Source organism: Aricia agestis, chromosome 6 (assembly GCF_905147365.1).
Source record: "Aricia agestis chromosome 6, ilAriAges1.1, whole genome shotgun sequence".
NCBI classification, from domain to species: domain Eukaryota; kingdom Metazoa; phylum Arthropoda; class Insecta; order Lepidoptera; family Lycaenidae; genus Aricia; species Aricia agestis.
Window position 1 is genome coordinate 263,640 of NC_056411.1, and position 19,277 is coordinate 282,916.

The window sequence follows — 19,277 nt, forward strand, 5'->3', positions numbered from 1 at the left end:
GCTCAGCTTCCACGCTGGTTGGTACAATTGTCATTTAATAGTGAATTAGAGGTGAATTGAAGGTAAATTATTTAGCGGGCTGCATGAGCGCCAGTTCACGCAACCCCGCGCGCAGAGTTACATGTATGAATCACGCTTCTTTGTAATCTCGCCTGTCCCGCGTGATCCTGCTAAATTTTCGACCGGGATTAGTCGCGCAAAATGCATGCGGGATCCCGGTATTTCGGGATCCCGGTATCTCGGTATTCTAATTAAAATAATATAAATGGCAAAACAACATTGTCGGATCAGTTAGCTTATTAATGTATGTCTAAACCAAATAACAGTCGCGCAGTATTTCCGTGTGTTTGATATTTAAATGATTTCCTACGGAGACGTTACAATTGCAACAAATACTCATTGATATCATTAACCCTGCAGCGGCGCAGGGGGCCCGGCCCGGGGCATAATGGGGCCTCATTAGCAGGCGATAAGCGATCGCGCTGCCCGTGCCCTGTAATTACAGCGGGGCCCATTGTAACCGATACTATAGCAGAAACACTCCACAGAATTCACGCCAAACAAACATACGGAGCGACCCTTCGCGGGACGAGGAGAATTCGCGGGACTATCGACTCTGACAGCGAGGAGCAGAGTGCATTCTACCGTCGCGGAGCCCGGGCAGTCTGTTAGAAAAACGTTTATTAGCGCATTTGTGTCGCAAGTCGAGCGTGCGAACGATAAGTGACAAGCAATTGCGAGGAAGGGGAGATGGGCGAACGAGAGGCTGCGGGGGCGAAGTGTTTATGAAGTTCGGGGCATTACTGCAGCTCCGGCGCCGGCGGGGGCGCGAACAAACCACTCGTGATACGGACCGTTTACTCCCTATTGCATTATTAGCGACGTTTTATTACAAATTTTCCGGTTTAAAATTTTATTTGCTGTAAAAAAAATTTAGCCCTCTTTGTAGCTACAGTCTTTTGCACAAATATTATGCAAGAGGAGCAATATGTCACCTACTATTCATACTACAGTAAAATCAGCTTCATTTGACATAACACTTAAACCCGAACGAAAACCTTTTAGTTCCAACGTCTCGACGCTTCAATTCACTTTTAATCACCGGCCGTCTATACCTCGTTGGATCTCTATATCTATTGAGTTACTCTGTTACCCGCTTAGTATTATCGAATCGGGATCGTCATTGTGACGAACAAATTACTTAAGCGTCGAGAGTTACGTGCCATTAAACGCCATCGCGGGACAATGGTGGGAGCATTGTGCTGTCATTCTGGTCGGGTGCGCGGGCACAAAGCGCAGATCGCGGAGATAGCGCGGCAGATAAACATCGGTGCTGCGGGGTTGATGCGGGACAGGGGAGTGGGGACGCAACGGAAAACTATGTTAGACTTTGAGAGCAGATTTGTACTGCTTATGCCTAGTTTTTCAGGTTTTTTACCAGTAAAATTAGCTCGTAAATCGCTAAACTTCTGTCAAGAAATCTTACAAATCAAACATTATAATAGCATATACTAGCTTATAGCTGAATGTGTTACAAAGTATTCAAACTACCCAATTTATTATATTCTAAAATCTAAGGTCTAAGTAAATCAAGCCAAGGCTAACAAGTTGTCATTAGAACACTCTCGGAGGTAAACGCGTTAAAAGTTCGGTGTTACGTCGCCCGCCGGCTGACCAGTGACCACATTATATTAACGACTAGTTTACTTTAATTTACTTTTGACATCTGTACCAGTCAGCTGGTAAACTAGTTGCTTAGTCAATAGGCTTCAGATTTAAAGGCTGATTAGCTTTGATATAGTAACGGGAACGAGAACTCCAGAACTGTTGGATTATTCAGCGATTGATCATTGTAAACATGTGTCAATCAAACTCTGCATTCAGCATCTGGCGGTTGCTGCTGCAAAATAAGCAGTACTAAACAGCAGAGCAAAAAAACACTTGCACTCCTAGAAACAACTTAATAAAAACACTGCAAGCTTGCAATTGTGAAATCAATTGAAAGCTTACAATGTAGCTGTTCATACTGTACAAATCTGTGACTACCCAATATGTTTAAGTTTGTCACCGTGTCAATGATGTTATCTCCATTAGTAAGTAGTGTAGCGTTTATTGAATTATTTGGTAGTTATCTGTCGTGAGTCGCGAGTGATGTAGTTAACACGATGAGCGGCGGACGGCGGACCGCGGGCGACGCTCATTAACCCTCGCCTGAGGAGCCGATAACTCACTTACCCCGCACCCCGCACCCCGCATCCCACGTGATAGCCCGTAGGTCGTGACCCGAGCATATTATATATTATTATGTAAAATATGTTATGCAAATAGTGTTCAATATTCTGTTGTCGACTTGAACGACAAATAAACGAATTAGCCAAGACGCTAAAATATACAAAGAAAAGAGCGGACGCAGGACAACCTTGAATAACTCATGATAACTGCGAAGTTTGGGAGCAAAATACCGTGGGGCTGCAGCCCCAAACGTTGGTCTGAACAAGTCTGCACCACACTGATCGTCTCCGAGTGGCCGAGAAAATAGTGGTGGAATATCAAAGGTAGGATAGTCATGAAAGATGGAGGTTAGTACGACTGAAGAGAGACTTTTCGAATCTAGTAGTGTTATAAGTTATATTTTTTATTGAAATAGATTTTAAATATTGACAGATAAACATTCCGTTACATTTCTTAACTCCTCCTTAGTATTTTGTTATCAAAGTATGTATTTACTTATTAGTTATTACTTATTCTTATTACCGTACGATATCAAACTTGTTCGCCATCTAATTTGATGAAAAAAACTATTTTCATCTTGTCATCCAAAAAAGCTTAATGCATTAAGAAGTTAGAAGGAAAAGGGAACAAAACTTACAATAAATGGAAACAATTATCTGCCGAAAGGGTCCCGGTGGCGAAAAAAACTCGTTAGCCCCAGAGGAAGGGTTAAGTTGTCATTAGCAGACGGTTAATGTGGCCGGTATTGTTGTAGCTTTTGTCTTTGCACGTTACAGTGTTTGTTTTTACGCCATTAGAAACAGTGAGCAAAACTGTCTTGTGGAATTTTATTAAAGTTGTATGGTTGGATATGTGCGACATTTTTTTTTTATGAAATAAGGAGACAAACGAGCAAACGGGTCACCTGATGGAAAGCAACTTCCGTCGCCCATGGACACTCGCAGCATCAGAAGAGCTGCAGGTGCGTTGCCGGCCTTTTAAAAGGGAATAGGGTAATAGGGTAGGGATGGGAAGGGAGGGGAATAGGGTAGGATATTGGGCCTCCGGTAAACTCACTCACTCGGCGAAACACAGCGCAAGCGCTGTTTCACGCCGGTTTTTTTGTGAGAACGTGGTATTTCTCCAGTCGAGCCGGCCCATTCGTGCTGAAGCATGGCTCTCCCACGTATAAATTGCGAAAATTGAGCATCTACAATTTCTTCGGGGCTATTTTACCTCGGATTTACTGTGCGAGCAATCCTAATATCGCCGGCATACAGTGATTTAATATTATTTTTTTAATATATAGGATTTTGCGAGACTCCAAGATAACTTTTCTTTAGCAAAAATTTAAAATATAATAAATAATTTATTTCCTTATTTCACAATTTTGTTACATACACAAAAGAGATGAGATCCACCTAGTAAGTATCTTGAGAGACTTGTGTTAGGTGGACTCGCCCTTCCATAACTATTACAGTATTACAGTGTTACAGTACAGGAAAGAAAGAAATAGATTTCCAAAAAGCAACTTATAACAATATGAATTAACTTTATGTGTGTGAGTGTGTGCGTGTATGTGTGTGAAAAGAGAGAATAAGAAGAGATTAAATATGAATTGTATATTAGATATTGAAGAAAGCAGTTCAAATTGTGTATTCAATTACCCAAAGCCGCAAGACAATTTTCCATAGTTTGAAAGCGAGAAGAGAATATTGTAAATCATTACTAAGCCACTTAAAACCAACTGGCCTCTGCCTAGTGCAGGGGTCAGAGGCTTCTCAATGTACAACTTTTTTGCATAAATAAAGATATTTATTATGTATTATTATTATTATTAATGGACTTACATAACAATTAGCACTGCTCAGTCATCAGGCAGGTACTTCGCAAGCTTTACTTGATTGTATTTTTAATGTATTTTTTTGTATATCACCGACCAATCAGGAATTTTTACGATTCATAAATCTCTATTATGATGTTTAACATAATACGGTCCCCACATCATTACATTGTAATGAAACACGGCGGGCACAATGCTTAGTATCGTATTGTGCCCGCCCCCCCTGTCCCCCCGCGCGCGGAGTGACACATTTTCCCATCGACACAACATCGCTAACCCTTTATTAACAACCAGATTAGCTCCAACCGCATTATTTGTCAACAGCGCGGCCGTCGTGCGCGCGGCGACGCCTCTCCGCCCTGGGAATAGAGCTCACACTCGCGTGGCCGGCCGCTACATTCTTTTAGCACCATAAAAGCAATTAGAGGACGACCAGTGCAGCTCGAGCTGCTAAATCAGGCGGGCGGCTGCAGGCAGTACGCGCGGCGAGGGTCCGGGGGGTCTAGCGGCGCCGGTCGGGTCTGACATATGCTCGACGGGGTCGGCCGTAAGCCTCTTCTCTCTATTAGGGCGGGCGGCGCCCTCACAGGCTGTTTGCCGACTTTAGACTTCACTTTATTAGAGAGCAATATTCGCGAAGGTGCGCAAACAGCGGCGCCCGCTCCGTCGCAGTCGCGCGGGTGCCTCCGGTCACATTTTATTATAAATTTTTTGAGGGTGCTCAGGACGAGACGCTTAACCCTCGACGTCACTCGTGAAGTGAAATTAAGTACTTTTGTTAGTTGTACACTTTCAAATTCATGACGTCAAGATATGTGCAAATTAATAATCCACTATCGTTTTTACATGCATGATATTATGATGTAGATTGTATTTATGCGTTTATTATTACGTCATATGTACATATATAGAATCATCAAACTGACCTGCACCCTGACCTCGGGTAGGTTGACCTTCATAGCGAGCTCCTCGCGCGAGTAGACGTCGGGGTAGTGGCTCTTCTCGAAGGCGCGCTCGAGCTCGTGTAGCTGGTAGGTGGTGAAGGTTGTGCGGTTGCGGCGATGCTTCTTCTTGTCAGATGCAGCGCCCCCTCGCGCCTCGTCCTCGCTGGCGCTGGCATCCGCCTCCGCCGCCGCCTCACCGCTGCCGCCCCCCGGCATGTACCCGTCGTTGCTGTTGCATGAGCCCTCGCCTGGAAAATAACGCAGAATTTTTGGACAAATGTACGTTTCTCGCGCGATAAACAAATTATTGTGCAATGGAGTTGCGGGCGTCATCTCGTATTCAACAAAATTGACAACATTTTTAAAATTTATAAGCCTTAAAATTAAAAATATTCTTTAGTTTCTTCTCCTGATATCGAAAAAACATTCAATTTTTTTATGTTGCTTATTTACTGAGATATAAGTTGCTTATTTACTGAGATTAAAGAAATAAAGAAAAACTGAAAAATACGCTGTGACGTCATACTTACAGACATTTTCTTTGCCTGGTGTAAAATAGTTTTAAAAAGACATCATAAGGCATCAAAAAGTCACTGTCAACAATGACATTGCTAAAAAATAACGTTACACTATTACCTATTTTAAATCTAAACTATACTAATATTATAAAGCGGAAGAGTTTGTTTGCTTGTTTGTTTGAACGCGCTTATCTTAGAAAGTACTAGTCCGATTTGAAAAATTTTTTCAGTGTTATATAGCCCATTTGTTGAGAAAGGCTATAGGTTATATTTTATCACGCTAAGCCTAATAGGAGCGAAGAAATGAAGGAAAGTGTGGAAAAAAACGGGTGAAATTATTTGAAAGGACTTATCTCGCGAACTACTGGAGTAATTTTTATGGAGTCATAGTATAAATAAAGTTTACGTTGCTCTACTTGTAATTCTACAAGTAGAGTAACGTAACTTTATTTGTATGGTTAACGTAAATCGCTATGACCGTATGCCGCGAACAAACTACATATATCTAAATAATTTATCACAGACTTGAAATCTTGATCTATCTACGGGACATTGAAACAATAATATTGACACCATTTCAAAATTTTAACATGGCTTTTTTATTCTTTTATATGAAACTAGCGACCCGCCCCGGCGTCGCACGGCTATAAAATATAATTATAATGCCACTGAAAAAATGATTAAAATCGATAGCCTATATGATCCTTCACGTGGTCTACTTCTCATCTGTGCCAAATAACATAAAAATTGCTCCAGTAGTTTGCGAGATACGCCCTTTCAAATAATTTCCCCACGTTTTTTCCACACTTTCCTCTATTTCTTCGCTCCTATTAGGCTTAGCGTGATAAAATATAGCCTATAGCCTTCCTCGATAAATGGGCTATCTAATACTGAAAGATTTTTTCAAATCGGACCAGTAGTTCTTGTGTTCCTGAGATTAGCGCGTTTAAACAAACAAACAAACAAACTGACAAACTCTTCCGCTTTATAATATTAGTAACTATTTGAACTCATATATTTAGTGTCTAGCCAAGAGGTTTATCTAAGAATATATGAGTAAATAATGATTTCTGAAAATTTCGACCGCTACAGCTACTCAAAAGGTATCATTGCAACTGCATTTCAGTTCAGTTTCCGACTAAACCCTTCCACGATATCACATCCGATAGGCCCAAATAATCAATCATGGCAAACTATCAATTACAGTGACGTCATCAGCCGGCACTCGGCGCTGCACGCGTATGCAAATCGCGGCCAACGCAATTACCACACTATTACATAGACATTAAACCCGAGACCGGCGACCGCCACACACCTATATCTGCTCCTCCATCTGAGCACCATCTATCATGTTACATGATAATTTGAGTATTTACTATTCACCCCTGCGAGAGCCTCCGATTCTAATATAGGCCTATTTTACGCACAGTGTCAGTCAAATAAAAAGTATAGATAGCGCAGGAACAAAATGAGGCCGGTATTTCATTCTTATTATTATGTGAGTCAAATTAAGCTACCGTTAGGTCAGTTGACTAAAGAAACATAGTACGCAAATTAACGTACTTTGATAAATGTTTGTGCGTAGGGTGTAGGCGCACGTAGGTACTCGTATTTTAGGCTTCGGTATGAAAAAATGCCCTTTCTCGAAATTGTATTGATCTTTAAACTTGAGATACGCAATATAATAATATTATCAAGAACCCACAACCTTTAATATTCTCTTAATGTTTGTTACATTATATTATTATTAAATTGAAATTGTTATATTCCACTTTTATGGTAAAAGGTGGCCCAATGCGAGTTTCTTACGCCGCCGGTTCATCTCGCCGGGGTTACTTCCCGAACCGGTGGTAGGCACCATGTAGACTTTCTGAGAACATTTGATTCAAATTTACTCAGAAATAAAACAATTTTTATTTTATTTTTATTTTTTAGCCCTGGAACAGTTACAGATTTGATTAATGGAATAGTCAGAGATTGTATTATATTTCACTAAGTGTACTTTCTAACCTAAATAAGGACAGCAACAATGAGTATGCTGTATAAAATATATGTTTCCATTCATTTATCGTTAGATCGTAGTAACAAACACTGTAAAATTATTCATATCTTGTAAAATATAACTATCATCCTTGTAGTTACTATGTATTTTGTGATTTAATTTGTGGGTTTGCGTTGTCATTTACAACGAAGTCCGCTCGTGGTGTGAGATAAATCAATTGTCGGCGGCGCGCTGTTTGCACAACTACAGCGATAACGTTATTGTTGGCGATTGTTAACCCGTCGACGGCGACCTACGACCCGGCACGGTACTACACGGTGTAGAAGGAGCCACATCGTAATAAAAAAGCTTATTTTCCTTGATTTATGTCCAGTTTCGTGATTTTTTTGACATTACAAATTTACCCATTCATTAGGATTTTGTTCTAGCTCGTTAACCAACTACTGGTCTTATGAGAAGAACTCTTATAAATAGATCTTATAGTGTAAATTGTAGTAACATTACTGATTATAGAGTCATACTTCATAGTTGATTCAACTAATCTTAAAATCATAAAACAACATTAAGTATTTATCGCTACAAAGCAACTATGTAGATTGTAATTGTAGAGCACTCGATCGAGTGGTTGCTCTTTTAATAATGTTTATTGAATAATCCACACAATGTTGGAACATAATCCTCAATCGGACGTCAATATTTTTGTACGAGAATAACTCAATTACGGCGCGATTAGTGATCAACATGAAATGTAGATAACTCGGTAATCCGCCGTGACGCCCGTCGCTGCGACAGATAGAGACGTCAAAACAGACTACCGTCCCGCTCGCACCTGATCAAATTAGCGCAGATAAAAATATGAGACAGCTACACGGGAGAAAACAAACAAAACGCTGTGCATTAGGAGTTAAGACGTGATAGCATCTCGCGCCTTTTAGTTGTAATTACGTCGGTCGGTGTCGGGCCGGCGTCGGGCCGGTGTCGGTCGGTTGTCGGCCGCGGGTCGTTTTTGCCCCAACCCTAATCACACGTCAGATTTGCCGCGTTAAAGCTCAATAATGATTTTACAAAACGGCCTTATTGATTTATTTTGATACGCGGCCCTTCAGCCTCTATCTGTATCTCGAATCTTAACGATGACGTCATAATAATATCGTGTTATAGGTTTTTAATAGATCTCACTACTTAGATAAATCTTAAAAATTATAAAGGTGCTCGCAAAGGTTTTAAGGTTCCGTCCCCAAAAGGTAAAAACGGGGACGCTATTAGTAAGACTTCGCTATCTGTCTGTCTGTCTATCTGAAGAACCGCGCTAACTAACCAGTTCAAAATTTCACAAATAGGTACGACAAACACACATTTTTTTTCGCCTATTTTTGCTCTATAACGGTACGGAACCCTCCGTGCGTGAGTTCAACCCGCACTTGTTGATTTTAAGAATATTTTGCAATATTATTACTTTGAAACCTCGAGGGTCAGCGCAGACAGAACGGAGCGCAGCGGAGAGAATTTTATTAACGTACGTTAAAATTATAAAACTAAAGTGGGTTAAAGCTTCAGCCTTAAAAAAATGCTCGCGCGTCGAAGATAATATAGGGGAATACCTTATCGCACTTAAGTTAAATAGTTTTAAAGTTTATTTTAAAGTGCGTTACTAAAATCCTCTCCTCTGCGCTCCGTTCTGTCTGTACTGACCCTGAAAAGTTATAGAGTTTTCACACTTTAGCCGTCCGCGGTCCGTCAAAACCGCGCGCGGAAACAGTCGTTGATTGTAATCAAATAGTACCGTTCACTGTTTACAGCTTTCGAACAATACACAATAGATTTATTGCCATTAGGGATTGCAATCCGAAAATTCAACTTCTTGTGAAAGACTGTAGTGTACTAATTGTTTTTTTTTTTAGCAAAATATTATGATATATCATAATATTTTGCTGACAAAATATCATAAAAAAGCAAGAAAAATCTTAAACACCACGCGTAACGCAAGTACCTAATATTCATGCAACAAACATATATTATTACCGTTTGCCACAAATTGCTAGCACCGGATCCGGTATTTTGGGACCGGATCCGGTAACCTTAAAATGCTGCCGGATCCAATTACTGGATCCGGTTTTCCGGATTGCAATCCCTAATTGCCATCAAAATAATATATAAAGGCCTACTGGGAGTAAATAATAATAATAATAATACTCCCCACACCGGTTTCGGTGACGGTGGCCGGTTTCATTGAAACCAGACCAGGTACGCAGGAGTAATTTTATAGTGCCCAAGTGTGTGCGCAGTACACAAGAGCACTCTCTATTCCTTTACTCTCATAGCCCAGTGGGACGGAAGACCGACACGACTAGCGAGAGATCAGGCGCAGGACCGACTTTTTACATGCCCATCCGACGCATGGATCATCTTACTTGTCAGACAATCAGGTGATCAGCCTGCATTGTCCTAACCAAACTTGGAAATAACACGTTTCCAACGCGGGATTCGAACCCACGACCTCCGGAGTCGAGAGCGACGCTCTAACCACTAGACCACGGAGGCGTTGTACTGGGAGTAAATAGTTAATAATTGTATGTACAACTGGTTGGACAACCGGTTTAGAAGTCAATCGGATCGGTACTACGACCAGTCCTATGCTATGATAACTGATCATTACATTATATGCCTGACCGTCTGTTTATTTACTTGTTGTCTAAATTAACTGTTCCCAGACCTTGTTGACAGTACAATTCCACTGCAACATAACTGAATTAAGTCAAACATAATTAACGTATGTATGTATTCAGCAAACATATTAATATAATGTGCTGAATATATTTAAAAAAGTAAATTAACAGCTTACGCTTTAGTAAATTACAAGAACAAATTTAATTTTATTAACTTTAAAAAGTACTCGGCTATGGACGTAAGAAATTGTGAAAAATAAGCCGCGTCATACTAAATTTCACTCGCGGCGTCATGGAAAGCTGTTGACACCTTACATTTTATTAAAATCGGACCAGTAGTTTAGTCGATAATATTACTTGTAACATACATAGACTGCTTAAATATTTTCTTTTGGATTCGCCTTAAATGAGGAATAAAAAATCGGCCAAGTGCGAGTAGACTCGCGCACGAAGGGTAGGGAAGGTACAGGGTTCCGTACCGTTATAGACGAAAAATAGGCCAAAAATTGTGTTTTTGTATGGGATGGCCACCCTTAAATTTTTAATTTTATTTAAATATTATTATTATTATTAAGGATGACATACAACTAAGGCCTTTATGAAAATTTCAAGTGCCTAGCTGTTGCCATTGTTGATTACGAGCAAAAAAGGCCAAAAAATAACATTTTCTGTATGGAAGCCCCCTTACATATTTATTTTATTTTATTTTTAGTATTTGTTGTTACAGCGGCAACAGATATACACAATTTCTGACAGAAGTTTAGACTCTAGATATAGCGGTTATTGTGTTACGGCCTGGAGACAGACAGACAGACAGACGGACAGGCATCGAAGTCTCAGTTCTGATCTTTAAGCTGAAGTTAGGTCACATCGCGTGCTCCGGCGGGCGGCGGCATGTCAAATGTTATTTGGAAGTTGTGTATTCGATTAGCACAAGTCAGAGCGCTCACGCACTCGGCGCGGAGCTTAACCTAAATAATTGCCCGACTATTTATTTTAATTGCCATAAAAATTGCCCAAATAAATACTGAATGGCTACCGTTTGTGGGTGTAATTAATTAACGTTTCGTGGTGATCATAATAAAGATTATAATCGAAACATTACCGGAGTATGCCCTATACTCTACCTCTTACCGATTCGTATTTTTGTTACTAAAACTTAATGTAAGCAAATATCAATAAATTAAATGCAACAATTATTATTATTTATTTATTTAAAACACTTTATGCAAATATTTACATAGGCGGGCTTAATGCCGTGTGGCATTCTCTACCCAACACAGCCAACCTTAGGGTGATGATGAAAGTGTAGAATAGGCGCATTCAAACAATGAATTGGTTAAGACATTAAATAAATAGTTATAAAATTATTTTATACATATTTTATCGTAATAGACCTACATAAACCGTAATTACCTATTAAACATACTAATACACACTATAAGCTTATTATAATGCCATACATCAGTTATACATAATTAAACTATATAATTAATTATTTACAATAAAATCTGCAAAATGTAGAGTTAGTTAAATGTTCCAAAGAGCGACTTTTCACAAGATTTATATTGTTAGGGCTATTTAGCTCGTAAGATAAGAAGCACAGATCTAGCAAGGTTCGCGCTCCTATATTTATGGTCAGTTCACAGATTTCTCTGTACTCACTATCAACAAGTTGTTATTTAGACCTAGAAGCCTAATCTATCTCAGGTGTCAATGTACTGTGTACGACTCTGAGACGTATATTAATGCTTTGTGTACTAAGCATTAATATACGTCTCAGAGTCGTACACAGTACACATATAATTCACAATTTTTATGTAAAATTTGCATTTTTTTTTGTTCTTTTTTGGACAAAAAATTTAAATTTGGAATATAAGCTAACAGTAAAACGACATTTAATGAATTATTACTATGGTGACAGTTATTTATCACAACAATAAAAATATGTGCAAAAATTGGAACAAAAAATCAGCTTCCTCAAAAATTAACAAAAACAATATATTATTTTTCTGAAGAAATTTTCGTTTTTTTTTCTAATTAGTTATTCAAAGAGTAAACATATAAACTGATTAGATTTCAAAAGACTAGGTGAACCTTAAGAGCAGTCTCCACACATAATTATAGACCTTGCGCTCGCTACACACAGAATTTTCAACATTTATAACAGACCAAATTGGATATTTTTCTTTTTTATATGAATAAAAGGTGCAATATTGTCGTAAAGTCGAAACATATTCAGTCACATAACTATTTTTTTTTTCTCATTCAGTATCCGAATCTTACAATGTCATTCTCAACTTCAGTATCCGAATCTTACAATGAAGGATTATCTTCCCCGTTTAGGATTGCTAAAATATAGTCTTCGTTTAATTTTTGAGACTGTGAAAATTTATGTCTGAAACAACGCCGAAAAAAACATAAAAAGTACGAAAAAGAAGCAAAAGTAAACTCTCATAAGCCTAGCTAAAACTTACATAAAGCCTAAACATACGTCTCAGAGGCGTGCAATCCTTAGATAAATAAAAAATTGCGGAACTTATTTCATGCATGGCATCGTATGCTAGCTCCTGGCTTCCACTGAGTTGGCGTAAGAGCACGACGCGCTAGCTTAAACCATTAGAAAATACAAATGATATTCGGTTTCGTGTACGCCTCGCAGACGTAGATTAGTCTTCTGGGTTATTAATACTTAAAGTTAATCATGTTAACTTTATTATTTTTGTAATAAATATTGCCGGGTCATGCAGCATATTAACTATAAAATAATATAAAAATAAAAATAATTTTTTTCAGACTCCTTACGAGTAAGTTAGAATCTATATATTAATACGTGAGCCAAAAACTTTGTATCCCTTTTGACGAAAAATGGGGAAACGTAGGTGAATGAAATTTTGCACAGGTATAGTTTATATGTTGAAGGAGTGCATCGAGCTAATATTATTTTGAAATTATGCTTTTATTATACATTTTTTTAATAAATGAAACATTACACACACTACAACACACACACTAGAAAAAATTACAGATTTTTGAGTGACAAGCCTATACATACGAATTAAACTCTTTTATTTATGTTTGAAGTCTGTTGACAACAAGGTAACAAATTGAAAATGGATTATAGTTTTTTTTTTTTTTTAATCTGAGATACTATTAGACAATGCTTACACGGCCAGTCTCAGATCAGTTGAGTCCCAGAGACAAGAGTTGAAAAAAATATAATAAAATCAATATTTTTTTACAAAATATAAGTAGATCTTAATGTCATTGAAACTAAGGTCGAATTTCGACGATAGGGCGATCTCTAGTAAGAATGAATTTCTTCATGATTAGCAAATTCCACAAATGCCATTAATTATTACTCTGTAGATTGAATGTCAATTGTTGTTAAACAGTACTTAATATTAAATGTAAAGTACTTTGCCCTGCTTACATTATAATTATTTAGACATGGTTACATTTTTATTAAAATACATGACGGGTTCGACAAAATTTACACCTGTTGCTAATATTTATCGACATTAATTTGTACTAATTTATATTTATAAAATAATGAAAATAGTGCAAGAGAACCGTAGATTATATTAGACCTGTTATTTGTTCAGCGCTAATGAAATAACTGAAACACAAGCTCCACGCCGCTATCGCGACCATCTACATCGCGTTTGCCGAATGTGCCTGCCCCAGCTCCAGCGCCGATATAATTCTGTCCCACATTTATATTTCACTAATTATGCTCGTAATTCCTCTTCCGGTTTTCTGACTTTTAATTTAATTTTCTCGTTCACCACACTCCCGATCGCCGATAAAATTACAGCAAATTAGACGCAAAGTGGAAGTAAATTAGATTATAGATTGATTTTAAAATTAACGCTTTTAATAACGTCTATTCGCACAACTACATAATATTTTCTGTAACATTTTTGCGCAATCATTCGTTTATCGGGCATCGACTATGCATCTTTTGGTATAACTTATAATATGTGTCCTGTCACACGACGCGAAGCCATCTTTAACAGTGAACATTTTAATCGTTTCAACGGCTTAAGCGTGAAAAGTTAACAAACAGACAGACGGGCAGGCTTTAGCTTTTATAAAATTTGTACGAAATACGGATTACAGCTGGAAATGACTTAAGTACCTTTTTAACTTCCTTTCTATATAACTACAGCGTTAAACATTCGAACTCATCCAGTAGTAAAGCGATGCGCTAACAGAGAGCTTTTACATTGGTCGACATAACGCACTGTAATGTTATTTTCACTCGTTTTATTTGTATCATCAATTCATTAGTACATTAAACCTTTTTAAGTCGAATACAAAACAACACGACGAGATGTATCGACCGCGGACCGATCGACGAGCCGCGACGGTAGATCGTTATCTCGGCACCGAACAGAGTTATATAAAGTGATCATTGCATTAGCGATTGTGAAACTAGAGTGGATTACTGTCCGTCAATTCATTACTACAACAAATATACATACATTATTAGACGTGTATTATTAATGTAAGTAGCTTTAGTGCGAGTCTAATTGCGGGTAATAAAATATTAATTTTATTGTTGGCAATAATTACACATGATTAATATTCGTATCAAAAAACTTCTTGAGTATTTGTTATTGTTTATTAACTTGTGCATTTAGATGTAAAAAATATTTTTAACAAAAAACATTACATATTTTTGTTTTATTTTGTAAAAGTTTAAAATACAAAAAATCCTGACTGCTAATACTCGTAAAACATAAGATTATACTATATATATATTCTAACTATAGATTGTGTAGTTTTTGCTGCTCATAAAAAAATCTAAGACTTTCACAAGACATACTAAACATTTTAAATAATTATTGTTATCGTTTTAACCCTGAAATGTATGATTAACTTTGAAATAAACACTATACGGTGACCTCTGTGGCTCAGTGGTGAGCGCATTGGTGGCTCAAGCCGGGGGTCGCGGGTTTAGATCCCGCCTACGGAACAAAAACTTTTCAATGTTCCTGGGTCATGGATGTGTATTAAATATGTGTATCATATGATACAAATCTTAAATATATGTATAGTATAAAAGTATTAAATATATTTCCGTTGTCTGGTACCCGTAACACAAGTCCTTCAGGTACTTACCACGGGGCCAGACTGACGTGGTGTGAAGCGTCCATAGATATTATTATTATACTAGCTGTTGCCCGCGACTTCGTCCGCGTCAACATAGTATAATAACAAAGATGGATAGTCCGCTAACAAATATGAAAAAAGTAAAATATAACCTCCTCCTTTTTGGAAGGCGGTTAAAAAGTAGCCTAAGTTACACCTTACTACATCAGCTATCTACCAAAAAAAGTCCCGGCAAAATAGCTCCAGCCGTTTCAGAGATTAGCCGGAACAATCAGACAGACAGACAGACAGACATACAGCCGAAAATTGTAAAAATGTTGTTTTGGTGTATGTAGCGTATATAGATTCATAATATGCATGTAGTAAAAAACGGTTATTTCAATATTACAAACAGACACTCCAATTTTATTTATAATATATAATATGTAGTATGTATAGATAAAAAAAACTCATAACGTAACGTAGTTATAAAATAGTACTCCATGATTATGTTATTAAAGTGTTATTTATAAACTCTATATATAATATTATATTTCGACGAATAATAATAAATAAATAAATAGTTACGACACCACGCAACACAAAGTTTTGTAACTTTATGATGTATAAGTTTATGTTAATAAATATAATAGACATTTATGTGCAATATTGTTTGCAATATTCTGTTTTCTGCTTAGATTACAACACAAGTAATATTTTTTGTTATAGTTGATGAATATTCAGATAGTTTGAGCAGCTTCAACAAAATATAAGATGATTATTTTGTCATATATTTTGTGTTCCTGTCCTCCCGTGGCACTTGGAACGTAGCACGCCAGGAATAATAAAATGCATCTTAACGACATTCTTAGAGCACAAATAACGAAAAATATTTAAAAAAAACATTGTAAACAAAAAAGAAAAAAAGTTATTACTTTTTTATGATATCTCATAGAGAAGCTGCTACGCGCGTAGCAGCTTCGTAGCCGCGTAGCACGGAGCTACGCGCTCGGAGCTCTGTTCAAAAGATACCGAATTTAATCTAAATCTTATTAACAACCGTTACAACGATAATATGCTACTATTTTAATAGGACTTACAGTGTCAATAAAAGAATTGAAGCAAAATACTTGGTCTTTGCTAACGTTTAGAAATTATTTAGTAGTTGTATTTTGATTGGGTAGCCGCATAGATTAATGGGGGTTTGGTTTGTATATTTTGTAACTTAATAATAAAGTTATTCAGAGTAGCCATGTCCTGGTGTTTATTAATGTAAGGTCAGTATATTTGGGGCGGTTGAAGGTAGGCGCCGACGCCGGCGGCGGCAAACATTCATGAAGATAATTATTTTATGTTATAAAAACAACTCTTACTGCCGCCCTCAGAGTGGAACATTAATTACTTAAATGTAATTAATTTAAAATTTTGACATAAGCCCCATACATAACTTGTCAAACTCTTCATTAAATTTGAGGTTAATCATAATTAAATGTCTCTGAGTACGGCAGTTAGAAATAAACAGTGTACATGAGAATATATTGCGCGAACCGTTTACCACAGAAAGTATTCAGTACGAAGTTTTTTCTCTCCCAAGTTTGCATATATTTTTAAATTTATTTTTATATATTGTAATTGTAAATGCATCTAATTGCTTTCTAGGAATAATTATTAAATTTATTTATATGGAATGTTGATAGGAGGTAATTAAATTTAATACTTATTTCAATCTCGATTAAATTTATACAGCATCACTTACACAAGTTATAATACTGGCTATAAGGCTTGTAAAACAACTCTGTACGATTTTGCTTGCAATACATTGTGGTAATATTCTGTATATTGAAATTAAACTTGATTCCTAGATAGTAACTTCATTAGATCTTTATAAAATAATAAACATTATCGAGTGCCGACAAACTTTTTAGGCCTAAAAGCATTGTAAGTTTCTTATAACATCCGTGTGCTTTATACAATTTAAAACTACGATTTTGGTAATCTTTTTTTTCTGTGAACGCTTTATAAACCAAAAATTATAATATTAGTTGTATAAAAATAACCACGGTTTATTTTTGGTGTTTTGAACAAAATGTCAATAATAAAATATATATACTTATTTATAATATTAGTATGGATTGGTTTTTTCAACTTTATTTAAATTTTTACATTTTTTGCCTCAAAATATTATAATTATAGAAAACTAGATGACGCCCGCAACTCCGTTGCGCCATAATTAGTTTATCGCGCAGTAACTGTACATTTTTTCGGGATAAAAAGTGTCAAAGACTCAAAGTATATCCATTTCAAATTTCAGCCAAATCAGTTAAGTAGTTGGGGGTGAAGAGGTAACAGACCGACATACACACTTTCGAATTTATAGTATTAAATATGGATATCAATTTGTATCTCTATTATGGATAGTTTTAGCTATTGATGGACAGAAAGTTACTTAGCTTTATTTTATTAAGACTGATTTAGGACTATATTTATGGACAATGGTCATAGCGCACATACTTATTTCCCTTTTGATACATATTTAGAACCGCGTTTCTAAATATTGTCAGTCTTGATAATATTTAGAAACGTTTTGTTTCCGATGACAAAATTATATTAAATTGTTTATAACTACACTACTACTACACTAGGAATCATAAAGCTTCTTGTAGGAAATTTTACGGCTGTTGGGTTCGTGTTATCTCTACGGGAGAATAATTGAGAGCGCTAGCCTACTAGATAACCTGACACTGCAGTCACCGGCGCTCTATCTAGAGCTACCTACCTAATGTGCAGGTAATTCCTACGGCATCAGCTAAGCTATTACTAATACATCTCTTACTCACTTTTGGTCCAGGATTTATCTACTTTCCAATGTCACTTTACTATTAACTTAGCGTGCTGGCTTCCCCCGCATAGGTCACTCATTCCCGAGGCACAGTCTAGTCTATCAGTGTCGGTCACCGTACTCACCGGCGCTCTCGTTGGCCCCGGGCGAGACGGGCTCCTCGTCGCGGCGGCGGCTGAGACCGAGGATGGCGTCGATGGTGTGTCGGGGCGCGGGCGGCAGCTGCATGTGCGTGAGCTGCATGTGCTGGTACAGCATGCCCATGCGCAGCGAGTCCAGCACGTGCACGGGGCTGGCGCGCGGGCTGGCGTCGCGCGAGTCGGGCGCGTCCATGCTGCGAGCGGCGCCGCGGTCGACTGAGCCCGCGCCCCGAGCGAGCGCCGCGCCGCCACAGGGGGCGGGGCCACCGCGGGGAGCCCGCCGAGTGCGAATTTTCGGATTTCGTTTGAGCACTAACCGATAGTGCGCCCTGATTGGGTCCGATTGTGCCGCGTATTGGCATCTTATTCCTTCCGATTGACTTTACGCCCTCGCGCATTCTTGCCGTAATTGTGTTTCGTTTTGTCGCGCCTCGCGGCTCGAGTGAATCGCTCAAAAGAAGTTTCTAATTAATTTTGATTCAATTAGAACGCTAATTAACGTTTTCTTGTAGAATATAATTTGCGAAGAAAGTATTCGAAATTTTTAATTTCATTTTCCAAAACTAATTGAATTAATGCAGCTACCAAAAAAATATGGTTAGTACTTTTAGATAGCGAAGGGGTCAAACACCACTATAATGAGAGCTTTATATTTTGTAATCATTACCCTTTCACCGATCACTCAATATAATGATTAATGAGTGCCGATTAAATAAAAGAAAATAATGACATAATTTGAACATCAATAACATCATCGGGCAGTAATTATGTAATTAATGAACCAAAGTGATGTTAAACTAATTAGCGACTCGGTACGATGGAGTGGGTCAACACCATCCGAGTCGGGCTGGCGCGGGCGCTCGGCGCCGCGGCCGGCGGACGGCGGACGGCGGATGGCACACTCACCGCAAAGTTGACTTTATGTTGAACTAACGCAGATATGACTTTCAATTATTAGCGGCGCGGTAGTGTGAAGCGGGCGACGGGCGGCGGGCGTCCCGCTCATCTCGAGCGTTG

The 19,277-nt window shown here is 38.0% G+C and overlaps 1 protein-coding gene across 1 annotated transcript in view; it reads right to left on the bottom strand.

Moving 5' to 3' along the window:
• Positions 1 to 18,453, bottom strand: part of LOC121728042 (retinal homeobox protein Rx1-like) — a 37,327-nt gene extending 18,874 nt beyond the window's left edge. The window contains exons 1-2 of the mRNA XM_042116139.1: positions 18,246 to 18,453; positions 4,981 to 5,246 (exon numbers count right to left, since the gene is read on the bottom strand). Coding sequence (XP_041972073.1) covers positions 4,981 to 5,246; positions 18,246 to 18,453 — 474 coding nt within the window. The remainder of the gene's footprint in view (positions 1 to 4,980; positions 5,247 to 18,245) is intronic.
• Positions 18,454 to 19,277: the final 824 nt, after the last annotated feature.